A 20,960-nucleotide genomic window follows, 5' to 3' on the forward strand; every position below is an offset into this window, starting at 1 on the left:
GACAGTTGCTACCTTTTATAGGTACAGCACCTGACCTGGATGTTTTAATAGTCATGAAAATTTGATCATGCCTTGAACACGGATAAATACCATCTGAAGAATTCTGCAATCATTACCAACAAGAGAAACTCAGCTGTGTGGAATCGATGATGTTGAGAGCTTGCGCTATGGTGGATATGACAGATTGTTTCATGTGAAGGGATTAGTATCCATTGCGAAGTGTGTTCTGGAGCTAATACTGTGGATATGTCATGATGATGGCACACTGGTACAGCTTGTCATGACAGGAAGAAGAGGTAATGTATGTGAAATTTCTTCAAATGTTTCAACGCTCATCTTCATCAAGTAATTCATATAGTAGGTTGATGCGTCAACTTGACATAACTTTAGGTAAGCCCAGCTCTATTTGTCTACGTTTAGGTTGTTACTTTGTAATCACTGGGACATGAGACTATTAGACAGGGGCAATCAGTCTATGTCTGTCTTCATGAAACGTCCTTTACCTAAGCAGTCATTATGTATCGACAAAATGATTACGGCAAGCGTGCTTGAAAGCGAAATTTGCTGGCAAGATGGAAGCGCTTTCAGACATGTTTTGCCACTTATGTCATGTCCTTTATCGTACGTGTGTGTAAATGTTATTGGTTCAGTAAATGTTGTAAATATTTTATTGAATTACGTCAATACTCCTTTAGTGTTATGAGATTTTCAAATTTCAATTCTCTTCGAAACTAAATATCTGTAGAACTAGATCATGAACAGGAAAACCAAATAAATCAAAACAGAAACTTCAAACTCAGAACATTGCAACAAACAAGTATGCACATATTCCGTAATGTCTTATGTACTCCAACAAACTGTGCTCCCAGTAATCGCACACAATCAATATGTGTGCTAATTTAGGACTTAATAATTGAATTGTGCTTCTGCCTGAGGAAAAGTAGAATCAAGTAGCGCGTTGACACACCTGCATGGAAACCGGCTACATTGTAAGTCGATTATGTTAGGGAGCATCGGCAAGTCCAGTTTATGTCAGTGTGTGTTGGTAAGTCATGGGTATGACAGTGACAATTAATGATTAAGTCCTGTTATGTCAGTGAACCCTACACAAGTGCATTTCACAACTGGGAGTCCTTAGCAAGTTGTGTTTATGTCATCGAGCCAATCCTATGTATGTCAGTGAGTCTTGGCAGGTCCTGGGTATGACAGTGAGCAGTGAGCAGTCTTGGCAAGTCCAGTTTTCGTCAATGACTCTTGGTAAGGTATGTGCATGTCAGTAAATCTTGGCAAGTCGTCTTTATGTCAGTGAGTCTTGGCTATTGGCTAGTCATCCATAATAATGTGAATGAGTCTTAGGAAGTCTTGACTATGTAAGTGTGTCTTAGCAAATTATACCTGTGAGTCCACTCAAATCCTGTTTATGACAGTCGGTCAATGCCTCTCAGGGAGAGTTAGTTATGCTTATGTCAGTGAACCTTGAAACGTCCTGTTAATGGCAATAGCAAGATGTGTCTATCTCAATAAGTCTTGGAAATTCCTGTTTATGCCAGTGCGTTTTTGGCAAGTCTTGTTGATTTACGCAAACCTTGGCAGGTCCTAATGCTCTCAGTGACTCAGGTCTGTGCACATTAATTAGTCATTTGATGATTGTGTCAGTGAGTCTTGTCAAGCCCTGAGGAATCCGTAAGATATGGTAAGTTCTGTATATTCAGAGTGCCATGACAAGTAATTCCGGTTTATGTCTTTCTGTGTTAGCAACAACAGATAGCAAAATATTATCTTTTTGAAAGTACCAACTTAGTTAATAATGCAATGTATCGGAAATCGATACATCGAAATAACACTAAACATGAGTCTTCGTCAGGGACATGATGCTTTATCGCTGTGGAACATTCACGTCGACCGTTTACAACCTTATACATAATTGAAGAAGCGGATCAAACTGCAAAGGGTGTTTTCTAAGTATATCTAAAACATGGTTCTTTCTGTCACATGGAGCAATAATCTGGTCAGTGTTATCTACATCAACTTGGACATGAGTTGCTTCAGCAACTACGAGCAAATTATGAATGGAAATGCATTCTTGAGACGAGCTCGCGGACAGAAAGCACAGTCTAATGCGTTGCGATCGATGAATTGGATTTTGTTTCGAGAGACTTGCCAATTAGACATAGGTGCTAGTGGAGCCTGATTCTCTGATTGCAGACATTGGACATTGGACCTGTTCCTGTATTGATTACCTATGTCACAAGGGAGCCACACACCGGCTCAAATGTTTGTGTTTGCTCTGTACAGACACAGAAAATATTTTTCACCCGTGCGGGTACTTCTCCTGCATCAAAACTTTAGTCTAAGAACTTAACCTCTTTAGACAGGATCCTTTCAATCTAGACATATAAAATTTGTTAATGCAGTAAGACTGCTTAGCGTTCATTCTTCATGGGCGATACCGTTCCATAAACAACTGTACACGACGTGAAGCCTATTTCCCATGTCTCCAACCTTGATATGGGTCCACCGAATGATACTTTTGTGGTGTACATGTTTGCAGTGTGCATACCCTCTTTGCCAAAATTGAGTATTCTGGTTTGTAAATTTGAGCTATCCGATCACACATTGGAATTTGCAAACTTCTGTGTCACTTACTTTGTTCAAAATTAATTGAAATAAAATGTTTATATTTCTTTACTGGGCTTATGGCGCTGGCTTCCTTCGTCACCAATACAGCTGTTTGAACACCAGGACATCATTACATTCTCTGTGAACATGTCAGCCGTGTAATTTCATTTAAAAACTTCCAGTTTGACACACCAAGCAGACACATTATATTTATAGTGCTCTGAAATACATCACCACCGTTGATTTGATTTGCTATATGGAACAAGGCGCCTTTGGAAGCCATACGAACCGGTATAATTTAATAAAGACCCTTCGAAACGTATCCAAAAATACTTTATCCTTCAAAGCATCTCGCTGCCATCAAAGTGACAGATTCTTCAGTAAAACAAATGCTTTTGTTACATAAGAATTGCATTTAATTGCTACATACATGCGTTTAACTTCGTAAATAAAATAATTTTCAAAGAAGAGTAGTTCTTTAATGATCATATACAAATGATTTTGACTTCCAAGGTTAGGGAAACATATTGAAAGCTCACAATGGATGTCACATAGCATACACAGTTAAATGCCACCATGCTAAGATTAGAATGCATTGAGTTTGGTGCTCAGAAGCAAACTAGTTATTTTAGCTGAGAATGGGATATGTGCAGACTGATAGGGTTAAGATGTACGGGAATGAGGGAAGAAAGACTGAAGATGAAGAATATATGTTCTGCCGTTTGTGAATAATAATAATCTTTATTTGCACTGAAAAGGCCACGGGCCTATAGTACATAAAGTTATGTTACATTTGAGAGGAATTTAGATCGGGTAATCATAGCATAGTAAATGAACATTGAAATATTTTGTAGAAGAACTGTTTTTTCACTACTATTTTATCACATTTGAATGGACACAGTAATATCTTTTAATATATTTGGTTCGTAACCGGTCATAAAATGGACATATTAGGAGGAAATGTAATTCAATTTCTATTTCGTTTAAATTACAAAGTGTACATAATCTATTTTCTCTTTTTACATTCATATATCTGCCTCTTTCAAACAACAGAAGATGTTCAGATGAGAATAACATCTGAATCGTGCCAGTGCTATTCTAAACATTTTAACATTAACACAGGATAGATATGACTCAAGGACTATGGCATTTTGAAACAATGAATAATACATGCCGTTTGTGAATATATAACATCAACACTAGAACAATATGTGATAAAGATTTTCTTCTGTCAGACGCAGGAGGAGGGTCGGAATTTACCATCCGTGAAAGGTTCCACCATGCGATTATATGCACATATATGTATTGGCACGTCAGAGATATGGGTTCGATTTCCAATTGATAGAAAGTGTAACAGCTTGGCGCTTCTCTGGGTGCATGTTGTCTAAACGCTCCACAAAACCAAACTCACGCATTGTGTAAGTACGCTGAACATGCCTTAAAAGTATGCCAGGGATTTTCATTTAAAAACGACAGCGTCAGCTGTAGGTTTTGAATGTTAAATAGCACATTAGATTTGTTTAATTAAGTTGCTTATAACGTATGTGTTTGGGATTACACTTTCTCGGTAAAATAGATTCTAGTGGTTTTTAGCTTTTTGAGTTCCATCTGGTATTTGAACCCACACTCTCAGAGTGACGCATCCAATCGCCAGTACACAAAATCAATGATTACCCCACACCGACATCGCAGTTTCTGACCACAGGTGGTCAAGATCATGGTTTTGGTATATTGTAAAACCGTGATTGTCATCCTTTGTTTATACTAGCATCTACGGCTGTATGTGTTCACACTTTTATCCAGTTGTTTATATGTCTGTCCACAACATCATCCCCGTGTATATATTTTCGCGCTATGTTTCACTGATGAATCACAGGTGTCCTTCTTAGCACAATGTGTGTTTTTAACAACCACTGGTTCATATGTTCACATAATTGTCCCCTGGTTCACAATCCCAACCACTGGATACTTGCCAAGACCTCATTGTACATTTAGCCCCTTTTTCTTCCAACCTTTCCACGATCATTTTCAAATTTTCGCTCTCTCTCTCTGGCCTATGGACACGTACTATATGTTTTCTAAAATGGCTGAGACGCAAATCTACTCACTGACTCAGGAAGTCAGAGGGCCCCGAAATCATTTATAATGAGCTATACAAAATTCATTTGTTCTGAGTATTATTGTCAGGTCACCGCGGCCGTCGATTTCAAAGACCGCTGTTACCACTGGAACATTGCCTGGTAGATCACATTGACATGGTAATATGAAACGAATCATCAATTTTTAAAGAAAGAAAGGCATTCTCTTGTGATAGATCGATGAAAGCTCACACGATATGTTTTGTCAGTTTGGTTTTATAAAAGGATAAGATTGAAATGTGTAAAAGTTTTTTTCCTAATCTTCCTGTCAGAAGCATCCGTTTCAATTCAGATAACGCATGCAACAGTCTGAACAATTGGACTTGTTTTAGGAACGAAAACAACAGATATCAATGATTGGGTTCGTTGCTTCCTCGTAATTTCAGGACAACGTGTAAACTTAATATGGTATTAAAGAACGAGAAAACATGTGTCTTGTGTTCTGTAGAGCTCTGTCTTTGGCTTCACCATTCACTTCGAGAAGTAAATACAGACATCATGCACTAGTTTTAAAGTGATAAACGTTTACAAATCATTGTATCTTCGATAAGCTTGTGACATGTTACACCTAAAAAGAGGTTCATGAAGTCGGGTTTGTTCAGAGCGTTTGTAACCAAACGAAGTTAAAGTGAATATAAGACACTAGTTCCGCGTTAGAAAAGTGATATTAACCGTACAAAATGAATTTGTTTTCAGAGAACTGGTGACAAGGTACAATTAACGGAACCTGCTTGAAGTCGCCTCTTCCAGACATCAGCTCCAAGGCGTCTTCAACCCATTTTGTTCATCGGAAGTATTTACAAGCTGAGTCAATAACGGAATCACAGACCGGAGCTAGAAGAGTGATAATGTAATTTCCAGATCACTACCTTACACACAAATGTGCTCTCCAAGGAACGACTGACGCAATGAATATAATGACACACGCTGATCATTAGCCAATGTCCTGGGTAACACTGTGCAAATGTGCACCAATTCAGGTGTGGCAAGTGACATGTTAAAAGCTGGAGAAAAGCTTACAAGATACACTGGCTGTCAGGAAAGTGAGGAACAATGCTTCTGTGACGTGTACATAAGCTAGAAAGGAGAACGAGAACTTTTATGATTAATGATCAGCATGATAAAGGTTGCCTAAAGAGGTCATGTATTGATTCCCCGAAGCATGATGCACAAACAATTTGTTTGGTTATTTTGACCACGGTAATTTCACTCCGGAATGGATGTCACCAAATCTATGTTCTTGATTCGATGGCGGATCAAATCTCCTGACTAATATCGTATTGCACTGGTTTTTGCGATGGAAAAAAACGAAATGTTGTTTCTTCACGAATGGTGTCTGGCACATGCTGTGCAAAATCGACAAGAACGATTTTAGCGTGGGGCAGAATGTGAAATAGTGAATTGTTAATGGTTATTTTCCCAGTGTGCGGCAACAACGCAGCTACTTTAGAACCATAAACATTTCCTGATTCTGAGGTAATGAGGGATGTTGACAAAGTTCGTTTTGATGAATAGGACACGTTCATGGTGTCACTTCTCGTATAAGGATTGAATCATACAGCTGGAACGTCAGGGCTTTGTCTCAAGAGATTACAAGGGTTTGATGATATTTCATTTGAAATCCTTTCACCAGAAGCTGATACAACGTCTAATATTTGGATACTACCTCGACAATGGCCACATGTACACCAGCGTCATATCCTACAGCTCATCCACAGTGTATGGTTTGAAAACTCGATGAGTAAAACTGAACCACCAATAACATATATTACTTCTCGGAGTCAGAGGTTTGAATACAACATCGGTGCTGAACAAGTGTCAACCACTATAAGCATCAATTCAGAGTGTGGGGTTTTAAGACAACACCTTTGATGAAATATTGCCAAAGATGTTACCGCTCACAGCGTCTACTAGCACCAATGGAGATCAAAGAAATTCATTTTAAATGTACTGTTCATAGCGTGAGGTTTGGAAACACACAAGCCAATGATGAAAATTAAACCATCATTGCAATAACTTTTCAGTTCATAGTGTGAGGACACAATCGTTGATGGTATGTGATCCGGCAATAATATCACTATATGATCATAGTTTGTTTGTTTTTTGACATAGCACATTGGTAATAAGAAATGAAGCGACATCAGCCTCTGTGACAAGGTATGTTTTCCAACTGGCGATATAGCGTGAACGATAGTTGTGTTAATCACTCCACGACTCAACTAACGTCAGCACGGTTGTTACAAGTGCAATGAAGTTTCTACACAGCTGCCTTCTTCTCTCCGTCCACCTCCACTTTGTCCTGCCTCTTCTTACGTGTAAGTAGTGTTTCGATAGTCCCTGGTATTCCGTAGTTTGCTCTTAACTCTGACTCATGCCGGAGTTAACACAAGAAAGTCTTTAATGTGGTTTGGTTTGTTGTTCAACGCCGCACTCAGCAATATTCCAGCTATATGAGCGGTCTATAAATAAGCGTGTTTGGGCCAGAGAATCTAGGGATCAACATCATCAGCATCGATCTACGCAATTGGGATACGATGTTTTGTGTCAGCCAGGTCAGCGAGCATGAGCACCCAGTCTCTTTAGTCGCCTCTTACTACAAGCATGGGTTTCTGAAGACCAGTTCTAAACCGGATCAAAGCAGAAGCTAATTCCATATTAACAGCTCTTAAATATATTAATAAACACCGTAAATATAAACAATACATAATATTTTCCGATTCTCTTTCGTGTCTTCGGGCTATTAAAAACCTTTCTTGTAAACATCCACTTTTATAAGAAATTATTTTATTGTATAATGAGCTTGCTACTGGCCAATGCGACATCGTCTTTTGTTGGTTACCCAGCCACGTTGGCATTTCTGGGAACACAATGGCCGATCTTGCTGCCAAGGCAGCACTGAACAAATCTGTGACGCCACTTCTCTGATTACAAAGCTGCTGTTAGATCTTATATCTGTGACCTGATGCCAAAGAAGTGGGACACCCAAGTGGGTATTAATAAATTACATGAAATAAAAGTCTATATTGGTTACACCTACTTGAGTTGTCAGTCCAGATTTGAAGAGGTCATCATGCGACGATGTAGTATTGGTCACACCAGATATACACATGAATACCTATTGAAAGGTGAATATCCTCCGTTCTGCATCCTTTGTGATGAGAGAATCACGGTCAAGCATGTCTTGCTTGACTGTGTTGAATATTCCATCACAAGGGATAGCTATTCTAAATCACGAACTATGAAGGATCTTTTTAATAATATCAATTCTCATTTAGTTATTGCATTTTTAAAAGAATTAGATTTGTTAACTGATTTGTATATAGGTAAGTTTTTTTATGATTGGAAGTTTGAATTAATAACTCAGATTGGTAGTGGCTGTATCCTCGAGGGGGGGTTAAAGTACTGTAAAATTATTGTCCTCCTGAGAGGGTACGTAAGTCCGGAAACATTCCCAGTAAATTAAAACTCCACTTTTTTAATCGTAGAATAATTGTAATTTTACTATACGGCTTGATTGCTAACAGCTGAATGGATGATGTAAATCCAGCTAGGGCCCCTGCAGGAGGCAAATGTACTGTAAGTCCCCATGGTCCCTAGTAGGGTGATCTACCTTCAGATGTTAGCAAAATATAACCTGTTTTTACATTGTATTGTCATCTATAGTTAAACTGTTTTAGATCTAATTACTAGTTTTAAATTCGAATCTGTTATAATCTAGTTATTTTACTGTCCTTCGTTGACAGGTTTTTTACAATTTATCATTAATTACTATGTATAAAATTAATTGTTCTCGTCACGATATGGCTGAAATATTGCCGATGTGACGATAAATTTTAACTCACTCACTCACTCTAAACCGGATCGTCACGGGTATGTTTGATATCAAGGCTAACCTAACGGAAATATACTGACTCACATATTCAAGTGTTCAGCCGAGAAAAGGTGGTTAAATACCATCATAACTTGGCAAACAAAAAGTTCATGAGCAAAAAACGGCGATCCTTTTGAAATCGGGATATAAAATAACTTGAGCACCATACAAGATATGCAAAATATTGAAACTAGTAATCACGTCAATACACAAAATATCCTTCATTGTCTTCCCCTCCATATCTGATTGACCTTTTCCCAAGAATACCTTTTCACCTGATTTTCTGAATGTGATCTTGAAGTAATTATAATATTGCGGGCAACATTAACAGGCATTTACCTTTGAAAACCCCCAGTAATTCTATAAAAATATAGCATAACTCAAGTTACAGGGATCACACATTGTCAATTTGATATGCATTTAAGATACAGTTCTACTGCAGCCTTTAACATAATAAAGCGTAATTACTAGTGACAGTGATGACAATGACGATTGCGAATATTGCAAGAAGGATTAATTTTAATCTGCAAGAAAAATGAACGAATTTATCTGCAACACACAAAAGTGGGCCCATGTTCACGTGCTACCAGGACAACGGGTAGTCCTGCCAGAAATCGTATGTTGTAGGTTCGAATCACAGTTTAGATCATTACAGCAGCACTCTATGCTCCTTGGTTTCACCAAATTAAAGTGGTCGACGGACAGGACCAACAGCACCAGACTTGCTGTCCTTCCATATCAAGATGACACGTCCTAATATAACTGAAATGATGCTCAAATCAGCGTAAAACAAAACGTAGTCAGCCAATCTTCTTGAAGCCCCGTTGTCAGGTCAATAGGAGCTTACTAGAGGCACGCGTAATGGTCATCTTATCTGGTTAGATTTAGGTTCTAGACAATGCAATTTTCTGATCATAATGCTTCGGGCGCATTTATCCTATTGGAACGCTACATTGCCTAGCCATTATAACATTCCGGATGTCCATTTCAACAAAGCTGACAGCCAGTTAGTTTAATCGATCCTTAACGCTAGACATCAGATGTATGTCCGTGGGCTTGTTTGTCCTATTTCACAGACAGTCAGTTGAGTCCCCAATTCCCAGAAGTGTTTGTTCAGCAGTTGCGCTCATGGAGGTACGAGAACTATCGGTAAAGAATCATACATTAAGTGAGACGTGGTCGTACAGATACTTCTCACATAAATAGGCTGTTCTTGTGACAAGGTTTGCAGTGTTGAATATGTCTTACTGTTTATTAGATTTAGAAGCGTGTTGTGGGGGCAATTACAATGTCAACTATTGATCATGGTTTGTAAAAAAATGCGTAATGTATTGATCCCTTTATGCATTCTGGACTTGAAGAGCGCAACCGGTTTACAAATTTCTACCACTCCCACCCACATCCCCTTGAAATTGATCTGCACATTTAAAAATCAGATGGCTTTTAACGTAGTGGTATTTAAAGGTGAACGTATTGCAACAATATAACAACTACTTACTAACTATATAATTATATTCGAGAGCATGAATATGGTCAACAAAATTAATTTCTCTGCCAAACGCTGTATCCATGTTTGAACAGCTTCACCTCAATCGATGATAGGAGGGATGGAAAAATCATTATTGATTTGGGCTTTTGTTACAGTTTTGGTATGTCCCCAACACCATGTAAAAGCTTTTGTATGTATTGCATACATAGGGGATCCAAATGCATGGTACTTGTGTTGTCTGCGAATGTTGTCCCAAGAATGCATGAAATTGTGTGTGTCTTGCAGGGAACACGTTCAGTGATATGTAATCAACTGGAGGCCAAGTGCAGTGCAGTCCTGTTGTTCTGGGACACCTTTCACCTAGAAACCTGTGAGAGTACATATACACTTGAGCATTAACCAAGCAGTCCTGTTTATATATGACAAGTATGAAACCTATACTTAGTAATGTATGTGCTTTGAAAACCAGCGGCACATTCCGCATATTTATATGGTAATTGTCACATGTTTTACTCTGATTAGTACAAAGACAAAACTTAAATTTAAATTTGGTAACAATTTACTGATCTGAGAGGAATTCACTAGACGTGAATATCAACGCTGCCGAAGGTATGGTCACCATGGCGACGCGACCAATCTGATTGTCACACAGTTCTCAAATAATGATTGCTATGATTGTGTGAAACACTTCTGGCGACCCCTTGCACGGATAGTATCTGTCAGTCTCCTCCTCGACCATGCTTTGAATTCTCAACGTCGCAATCCTCTGAAATTTCTTATGGAGTACCGCTGTCAATCCCTGCAGATATTGAATAGGAGGGTCTCTATCTTGCACCTGATGTTCAAGATGTTCAATCGGGTTCATATCGGGGCTCCTTGCGGTCCATGGTAACGTTCCGAGAAAGGTGAGATCTACCGTTGCCAACCATGAACATCGGACGACGGGCTAAGGGGTGGGCATGACAATGTGGCAAGTACGGCGGTACCCAGTATTGCCTGTTCCTAACGTTGACCATAAAGTGTACCAGATACTGTAATGAGATCGATCATACGATCATCGATCAGCTCTGTGGATCATTTCTAGGTGATATGGCTTTTTACGACGTCTCCATACGCGACTACGACTGCCAGTAACGTGTGAAAGATAGGCCAACGAACTCACCGCCATGTCTTGAAGTCGTCTGCACCACAGACAGATGTCCCTGACTGCGCCTATCTGTGAGGAAGGGACGTCTGATCGGACGACGTTCTCTCAGGCCAGCAGCCCCAGCCTCCTACCGATGGCACTGGTGGAGAGGTGGGGCATCCCCTCTCAGTGGCGAGTGCAGTTTCACATGGGATTGCGTCTTGTCAAACATCGAAAGGACGCAGTCATCACGGTTATTGTGTTTCCTCGGTCTTCCATGTCTTGGACGATGTTATACTTCACTGGTAGCCACGTGCTTCGTCATAAGTCGACTAATATCAGTGTGGTTAAAGTTAAAATTAATAGCGACGTCCCTACATCATGCATGTCAATAACGTGAATATTCTGAAAGTCGTTATGCTAGAAGCTTTAAATCAGTTCAGAAAACTGTAATGCTCATCCTGCAACTATGCGGTGAGCTTGCCACCAATAGCTTTTTGAGATTTTGCACGTGTTTGACATGCATGTGCATTTCATGACAGGGTATCACCTGTTTGGACAAAAATGTTAATATTGCCCTTGCGGTCAGATGGTGCTTAATTAATGCTCATGCGTATGTATGCACACACGTGTTGTTAACCATTTCGTTTGCTGCTCATAGAGAAAAGGTACTTATCTATAAGCCCTTCAAAGGTAGAATGAACGCAAGTATCGATCCATGCTCAACACTCAAATCACAGTGTGCCACAATATAGTGAGCCTCACTTCACAACTTTGAACATCAAACAGTGTAAACAGCTCACTGCTTGTTTAATCCCATACAGAGTTTGCGTGAATCTAGATCTGTCTGAGCAAATACAAAGAATATTGACATACTGGGTCTTTGCAAACTGCAGGTTTCATTATATGGTTAATATGAAGCACATATGCACAGTCACTGCATCGACCGCAGCAGAACTATACGGCTCCATCAGACATTACGATATTGAGTTTGTGTGTTACTGTCCTCATGGGGAAGATATGTCCATTCTCATAAACTTAATGGCTTGTTGGTGCAACCATGTAATTCAACCATCGAGTAGTGTCGATGGGACTCTGGCCATCAGTTGATTAGCAATCGAGATTGAGAATCATATTGTGCAGTATTCACATGCTTAAACTTCAGATGCGTTCATGCTCAATATTTAGGTTGCGGAGGTCCCTAGATAATCGATGGGGTTGCAAAATTATTTGAAGGATCGAATTAACACTTTTATAACTGTGCGTGTGTGTGTGTGTGCGTGTGTGCCTGTGCGTGGGCGTGAGCACCGCTGAAATACAGATTTGTGTGTACATATAGGTGATCCAAACTTGACAAATTTGGGATTGAAACCATGGTTATCGAATAATGGCACAACGCTTTAGGCGTTTATCCCGGTAACGAAACTCGTGAAGATCCGGATTAGAATTGGTCTTCAGCAACCAATATTTGTCGTACGCGCTCGGGTGGTCACATCGTATCCCAATTGCATAGATAGATGCGCATGCTGTTGATCACTGGATTGCCTTTTCAAGACTTTTGATGTCTCTGTGCGTGATGCAAACATCATGGAATAGTATTCGCCTTGCATTGTCCAAACACAAGGATTGGTGGATGACTATGATGACCCGTCACATTTGACATGGAACTATTTGCGTATTTCTTCATGACGTAGTGAGAGCATTTATTGCAGTCTAGTTATACAATGTTAAATTGTTTTCTTTGATTGTTTTCACATAATTCCTTTTGTACATCCAAAGAGTCCTGGATCATATATTCTTTAAGGAAGGGAAATAATATGTTCACATTAAATATTTGCCAGTCCCTAGGAAGTAAGACGAAAGTTACAAATGAGTGTCGATCTTTGCTTGTATAACATTAATATACTCATGCCAATAATGGTTGTCACCCCCTTCCCACCCCAACCCCACACACCCCACACCCCACCGCCCTCTCCAATAAAAGAAATTGAAGGGGGTGACAACCATTATTGGCATGAGTATATTATCTTTGAATTGAAAAGTTGTAATGATTCATAAATGATACTGTCACAAACGGGTGCAGGTTACAGGTCAGGTCAAGCATCCTATCTTTATTCTTGGAATAATAGCAAAACGTTTTTGTTATGAATTGTGTAACCAAATGGCGTCATATCACCACGTTGAACGTGATTTACGAGCATGAACAAGGAAAGTAATTCTGCGTATTGCTGCGAAAACAAAATGCTAACAGTTCTTTTTTTCAGATGATTTAATTGTTTTCTCTCGAAGACGGTCGTGAACTGCATCCCCAATTTATTGGGTCTGGCGTTTTATTGATAACAGAATACACATAAAAGCACAGGTCAATCGGGAGTGACTAAACTTTTATAACACATGGACTGCCAGACAGTATGAGCTAATTGACTTAAGCTGGCTTTCAGTGACCATTTGCTGGCGCCTAGACATATTTTTGTTGCATTAACAGATGGAACGTTGAGCGCGTCCCGGCTATCTCCATTTCAGACTACATGACAGAATGGTGCTCTATGAGTGTGCTAGATATGATGAACCGTCCAATCTCAGCAGGGAGGCTGCGTCTCACGTACGAGAATGAACGATACCGGAAGGACATGGCTTGCACGATGTCCATCCGGACACCTGCTGACCATCACCTGATGGTCAGGTTTCTTGACATGGATCTCGAAGGGTTCATGTCGGAGGGCTGTGAGTCTGATTACTTGATCCTCTATGATGGTCCGGATGACAAGAGTCCTTCTATGGATAATCACAAATATGTTGAGCAATATACAAGTGAGTCTGAAGTTCCTTGTTTTACTTTCATTTTTACTTTTTCATTTAATTCCAGCTTTATCACCCCGGTTGAGTCCAGAATAGGTTTTCACATGTTGTTGAAGTGAACAATTTCCGTTTGTGACACTTCTTTAAATTCAATGCACATTCCATTGCAGTATGAATATTTCAATTACTGTATTTTCAATTTTCAGTTTTCCAAGAAAGAAACCCATCATTTGTATATATTACTTCGCATTCTGCTGGCCGTTAATTCTAATCATCATCCCTGTTAAGGATTGCACGATCACGAATTGTGACATCATTCATTGTTTGACAATGTTCAGTATGGCGACATATGTTTCTCCATTTCTGGTGTCCCCCTGCCGTGATATTGCTGGAATATTGCTAAAAGCGGCGTCAAACCAAACTCACTAACATATTTTTTTCACAGTAGCTGTAGTACATGTAGGAGACATCATTTCATCGCCTTCTCCACGATTAATAGACAGCATCAGCTAAATAACAGATTCATGTCCATTATCAGATAAAAAAAAGGTTTGATCAATCGCCCACTTTGATATGGTTTAGAATTTAATTTAATAACGAATCTTACCAACAACTGAAAACAAATGACAGGTTAAACAAATTCAATCAGCGAAATCTTTTAAGTCAGGGTTACGACATTCAAGGCATCAGTAAACTTTTTAAAAGGATATTTTGGCACGACATCTGGATGCCATAAATTTGACCCATCAGTATGTCGGGAGTAATACTCTGTTTTGACATACTCCACCGTACAATGGACTTTGGAATTGATTTGTGTCGCTGTTATTTATCTTCCAATAAAAACAATGACGCAATGAGTGTTCAAAATATTATTGTTCGTAGCAACCATGCTACATATCGTTCAATATCACGACTGACTGCAGGGCACAAGTGTCCAGTATCATTGCACTTACATAGTCCTATCAGATTTCTCCACATGATGTTTTATAACTGTAAAAAGGAAATTTATCAGGATTGGGAAGGGATAGAATGACACGCGACATTATTCATCATAAAGCTAAGACAGAATAATTCGACAAATTTACTTAAAACCACCATTATTATACCTAATCATGATTAACGCAAGATGTTATTTCAGCGTTATATCTTATAAGAAAATCAATGCTAGAGGCCCCTTCAGAACAGGACGTGACATTTTGCGACAACGTTTATGGACAAGGTGCTATGTAATTACATGACTGCAATATGTGCGGAAGAGCAGTGTGTGCGTGCGTGTGTGTGTACATGTTTCTTTTCCAAACGTTGTAACTTTTGGAAATTCTCTTGTTTGTTTCAGAAACTCCTATAACAAACAAATTATGTGGGTCTCTCACTCCTCGTGCAACGTTTGTCACCACCGGCGATGTCGTCACGTTTGTGTTCCACAGCGACGTAACAGTTGAATACAGAGGATTTGACCTCATTTTTACTGCATTCCATACTGGTGAGATTTTTAGTTGGTGCCATTGAAAGTATATTTTTAGTGATAAAGATAAAATGACGTTGCTTGGCAGTGAATGATCCTCTTGTCCTGTCTGCGAATCCTTCCAATCACGATCATTCAAAACACAATTCGATATCCAAGGTTACGTCGCTTCAGCGTGTAAGGATCCGCTTTTCGTGTGTTGGAGTCCTTCTGATTACCACCGTTCACAATATAATCCTGTAAGTAGTATTGCAAACATGTTTGTGGAAGGATTCTATGATCATGGTTCGAATCTCTGATTATCCCTAATTGTTTTCCTTGATTTGTCTGTACCATGTACAGAATAACTAATGGATGTCCCTCACGTCAGGTTTACTCGCCATTTTATGACAAAAAATTCTGCTCGAAACGACGTCAAATCGAAATAGTTCAGTCGCAACAATATTTACTAACGATGTTCGCCATCCACTAGAAAAGTACCTGTTTCAAACCTGAATTTTGTAACCTTGTGCATTGTCAGATTATTTAAATTTTAAACTGCACTCAACCTCGGGACGCATGTACATCGTCATATGAGCGAAATATTCTTAAGTGCGACGTTAAACCCCATTTTACCTCACCTCAACCCCGGTCTGGGTGTTGCAGCGACAAATCTGGAGTTTTTCTGACAGGGACATTGAGCCCAAATTCTTTGGTTTTCTGTCATCCCTGGAAAACGTCCTCATCTTAATTTATCTTTTTCGCCTTGTGAGCTGTGGTTTGTCTTGTAACATAGGACGTGATTATCATCATAATAATTATAACTACTAGTAGTTGTAGTAAACTACTAGTAGTATGATGAAGCAGGCAAGGAGCGTGTGTCCGGCGAGAGGGACACGACAATGGGTCTATGCCCAGGAACCATGCTCGTATGTTTCGTAGTTGCGATACAATAATATACATTACTATTGGTCTTCAGCGGCGACTTACAGGAGTTGGTTGATGCATGTCATCAAGTCCCGAGCAGTTTTGCGTTCTCTGGTCCACACCCGAGTATTTTACATGCCTTCATCTTGAAGCTTCGGTATCGTTAAGCTGGACAATAAACAACAAACATGTACACAATACACGTTTCAATGTTTATTTTGTAAAGTTAGTTTGTTACTACTCTTTTAGGCAAATGTGACACGACCGAGTTCAGATGTGACAACAAACGTTGCATCAACACCAGCCTCCACTGTGACAACTTCAACAACTGTGGCGACTACAGCGACTGGTGCGGCCCCAGCACCATCCTCATGGTCCTCATCATCGTCATCTGTGTCACAGTCTTCATCCTCCTCGTCTCGTCAGTCATCAGATGTGCATGTAAAGAAAAGGTTCGCAAGTTTTCAAAGGTAATGTCTCCTTGTGTATGTTTGCTGTTCAATGCCCCGCTCAAATGTACTGCAGGCATATGACGACATACAGTAAATGAGCAATATTTACAAACAAACCAGTCACTGATATCATGCGCAACGTTCCATGCAATCGCGATACACGCAAGTTACTGAGTCTTACCATCCGGGCGGTGAGGTAGCCTAATAGGTAAAGCGTTCGCCCGTCACGCTGAAGACCCGGGTTCGATTCCCTACATGGGTACTAAATGTGAAGCCCATTTCTGGTGTCCCCCGCCGTAATATTGCTGGAATATTGCTAAAGGCGGCGTAAAACAAGATTCACTCACTCACTCCTTAGCATTCAATCTACATCTATTTAGTCGCCTCATACGATAATGTTTGGTCACGTATCTGTATGTTTGGATGTATGGTTTGAGAAATGGGCACAATATACACAACATGATTGATTACTTAACGTAACGTATCAACCGTTAAAAGTCCTGATGCTGGTTTAAGGTTATAAATCGCGATCGCCATCAAAACAGCATAAACGTTTAATTGCAGGAACAACATTTCCACAGATACACAGCAATAACATTGAACATTGAATAATTTATGTCGGTATAAAGGTCATTGGCCCGTGTGCAATAAATGCAACGTGATGTGTGATATATAGACAGCAATATGTGCGCATCAAATCGATTTTTAAATGAAAGTATGTAATATTGCGATATTACAGTTTCACTGGTGCATGGGGTTGCGGAATTAGCCGAGTGAATCTCATTGATTGTACTCTGCAGATTTCAATGTTCTGAGTGGGTGGGGCTCATGTATTACCCACATGACGTGAGTGAACTCGTTGTAGCGTGTAGTCTTGGGATAAATTCTTCATTTGTCCTGTACCATCTTGGAATATTCATTTACCATCTTGGAATATTCATTTATCAACTTGGAATATTCATGCACCATCTTGGAATATTCAGTTACCAACTTTGAATATTCATTTACCAACTTGGAATATTCATGTACAGTATTGGAATATTCATTTACCATCTTGGAATATTCATTTACCATCTTGGAATATTCATTTACCATCTTGGAATATTCATTTACAATCTTGGAATATTTATTTACCAACTTGGAATATTCATTTACAATCTTGGAATATTTATTTACCAACTTGGAATATTCATTTACCATCTTGGAATATTACCACATTACAGGGTGGTATAAAACCTTTTATCGCATGTGTACAGCCTTTGCTATCGGAAAGGAATACCCACACCGACGATCCCATTTGAACACTTTACAACCCATGCTTGTAATCTGAGAAATTATCAGTGCAATAGACGGGATTCAGTTGATTATTTGATTTATTGTCCGTTGTTCAGCAATATTCCAGCTATTTGGCGACCCTCTGTCAATAATCGAGTGGTTGACATTATGAACACAACTGGGATACGATGGCATATGTGTCAACCATGTCAACCAGCCTGACGTATCCCATAAGTCGACTCTTAGTCAAGCATGGATTGCTGAAAACCAATACTAACCCGGATCTTCACGGGTCGGGTTCTAATGAAATAGAAGCGTACTCAAAGGACTTGCGATTATTTTACAACGCGATAAAACCTCGTCGCGTGTCGTATGATGAACCTTTACGTTTAATGAAACGATGTTTTGCATTTTTATATTGCATATGCAAAACAAAGCTGAGACTTTTATTGATACGATCCGTATCACGGCCTAAGCTATTGTAAATTTCTCAATCATTATCCTCAGAGCATTTGACCCTGGCGTGTGCACAATGTAGAATTATGCCATACAAAATGTTAAGTTGCCGTCACCACAATAATAAAATATGTCTGGCAATAAAATTAATGTTGGGAAGTTTTAAACCAAGAAAAAGATTGCAACTTGTCGCTTTCGTATGTTAATGTATGGTTAATGTATGCTTTGGGTTCCAAAACTCAAGTTACCGGGGTTAAATCAGCAAGGTAACCAGGTCTACATCGAGCATCCTTCCCTCTCATAGTTTTACCTCTCTTTACTTCCATTCCTTTGTTTTTGCAGAGCGGATCATCGGGGGCTGATAATGACCTCATCACGACCAGTACGGGCATGCGCGTGTCTTCCTTCCGGGGTCTCTCAGGACGTAGGTCATCAAGCAGTTCGAACTTGTCTTCAGAGCCTCTTGCACAGCAGGAACCGCTCCTAAATGAAAGTCAAAGTAGTGTTTGACACAGACGGGCCCGTACTTAAACAGGAAGACTCTTCCGCTGCGTTGTGTGAATGTTGTGCAGCGAGTGTCACGTGAAGACCTGTCACTACCAATCTTGAGAGATTCAGCTATATTTCTTTACCCGGCCCCATTGAATTGGAAATTGACATTTGACACACAAAATGGACCAACATAGATGGTACTCCATTTGGGTGTACCTTAATGGCGTTCAGAATTGCCATGGTGTGTGAAATACACGCAAACATGTGCGGCCTATATTATTTACATTTGGAACTGACTGTGTACAGCTGGTTAGGAGATGCACATTATCTCACTCATTCCGAGAATTCCTAGGCATTCATTTTGATTGACTGATTAAAGGGTTTACTTGGGGCAAAAAGATGGACAAGGTGTCAAAAATCTCACGCAGAGAAATTTTGTGAATGGTGAAGAATTAACTAAAATGAGATTCCACCCTACACTTCAAACGAGATCGATGCCCCTTCCTTATGACACAGCAAAGCCTGATTTCACTCGGTAACGTGTGATTACCCCTAATGTCATGTTCCTGTTGGTACACGTCACTCGGGAACGTTAAGCGTCAATTGTGAGAACACCACCGAAAAACTGATCATTGTATTTCAAGTCAAAAGCGTGTTTTGTACGCCATGGCAAAAACATTAGGTTAGATTATAAACTGAATGAACACATGGTTGTGAAAAGAACTGGAGACGAACTGTAAGTGAAATGATTTGTTTTGGCACAGCCTTTGTGTGATCGATGAATCGATGAATGGAGTTCCAATGCCAAGATGCTTTTCGTCACTCAACGTTGAGTATCCATCGGATAATTCAAGTGATGCAAGATGTACACATCACAACAAGCCCAATATGTGATTTTAATACAAGTTATATATGACGGAAGACCAAGCTCTGAGGATATTCTTCACATGATTCACTCGAGCTGTTGTGATTAAAGAGAAACTGGATTGAAACCAGATGAGGAATAAGTGAAAATATATTCGATACATTTTCACTGGGTATTACAATTTTTGCTTCATGCTGATCAACAAATTCGTTTATTTATTTCATCGTTTTCACTGTCAGCAAATTGATCAATGGCAACACGCATGTAACGTTGCCAATTATTGAAATGACGTCATCCATTGTACATTACACAACAGACTGTTTTGTGTGACGTCGTTTTGATAATAGGTTGTCGGACAACATCTGTGAAAAAAGAAACGTATTTTCCAGTATATACTCCTAGAATGATAAACAGAACAAACAAGACGGAAGTACGCATTACGGACATCTGGCCTAGGGAAATAACAGGAACGAACCTCCTCCAGCACCAAGGATTAATATGAATTCACTTGTTGGCAGATTATTCTTAGTAGCCTATGACCTTCATTCAAATCCTAATTAAGATTTTGGAATATCAAATGTATCAGCCTATTTAGATGTTTTATAACTGATTCCATCAGGATAGACTACTGACTATTGAAACACGATAACAAGTGTTCACGATGGCGGAGTCGGCGGACTGGAATCAAATTTCGTTGTCAATATTGTATTCCGTTCACGGTTGACATTCAGTTTTTAGGACATACAAAGAACAAAAAGTTGTCCCATTCATTACACATAAAAACACAAATCCAGCGAAACTCCAACAACACCGACAGTATCGTGCCGAATGTATATCCAACCTGATCGTCCAGGGTTTTAGGTGATCCGATTAACGAATTCTACGTGAGACGTGAACTGATGACGTTCCAAAGTAGTTCCTGACTAACGGGTTGACGTTTTCAAAGTGGCAGTGTGGTAGCCTGGGAGTTTTCGATTCAGCGTGTCACGCTGAAAATTCGGGTTGAT

At 39.6% G+C, this 20,960-nt stretch overlaps 1 protein-coding gene across 4 annotated transcripts; it reads left to right on the forward strand.

The window, feature by feature from the left end:
* LOC124256621 (abnormal cell migration protein 13-like) lies at positions 1-19,674 on the forward strand. Of its 4 annotated transcripts, none has more exons than XM_046690593.1 (6): positions 1-296; positions 5,454-7,072; positions 13,767-14,054; positions 15,379-15,525; positions 16,663-16,883; positions 18,939-19,674. In XM_046690593.1, the coding sequence occupies exons 2-6, from the start codon at positions 7,006-7,008 to the stop codon at positions 19,104-19,106; spliced, it is 891 nt and encodes a 296-aa protein (XP_046546549.1). In that variant the 5' UTR covers positions 1-296; positions 5,454-7,005; the 3' UTR covers positions 19,107-19,674. The 4 variants fall into 4 exon arrangements, with proteins under 4 accessions (XP_046546549.1, XP_046546551.1, XP_046546550.1 ...); XM_046690595.1 differs by lacking the exon at positions 1-296 and adding an exon at positions 304-390; XM_046690594.1 differs by lacking the exon at positions 1-296 and adding an exon at positions 1,036-1,262.
* Positions 19,675-20,960: the final 1,286 nt, after the last annotated feature.

The sequence above is a fragment of the Haliotis rubra genome, unplaced genomic scaffold (assembly GCF_003918875.1).
Source record: "Haliotis rubra isolate DU_JTF1 unplaced genomic scaffold, ASM391887v1 Scf631, whole genome shotgun sequence".
NCBI classification, from domain to species: Eukaryota; Metazoa; Mollusca; class Gastropoda; order Lepetellida; family Haliotidae; genus Haliotis; species Haliotis rubra.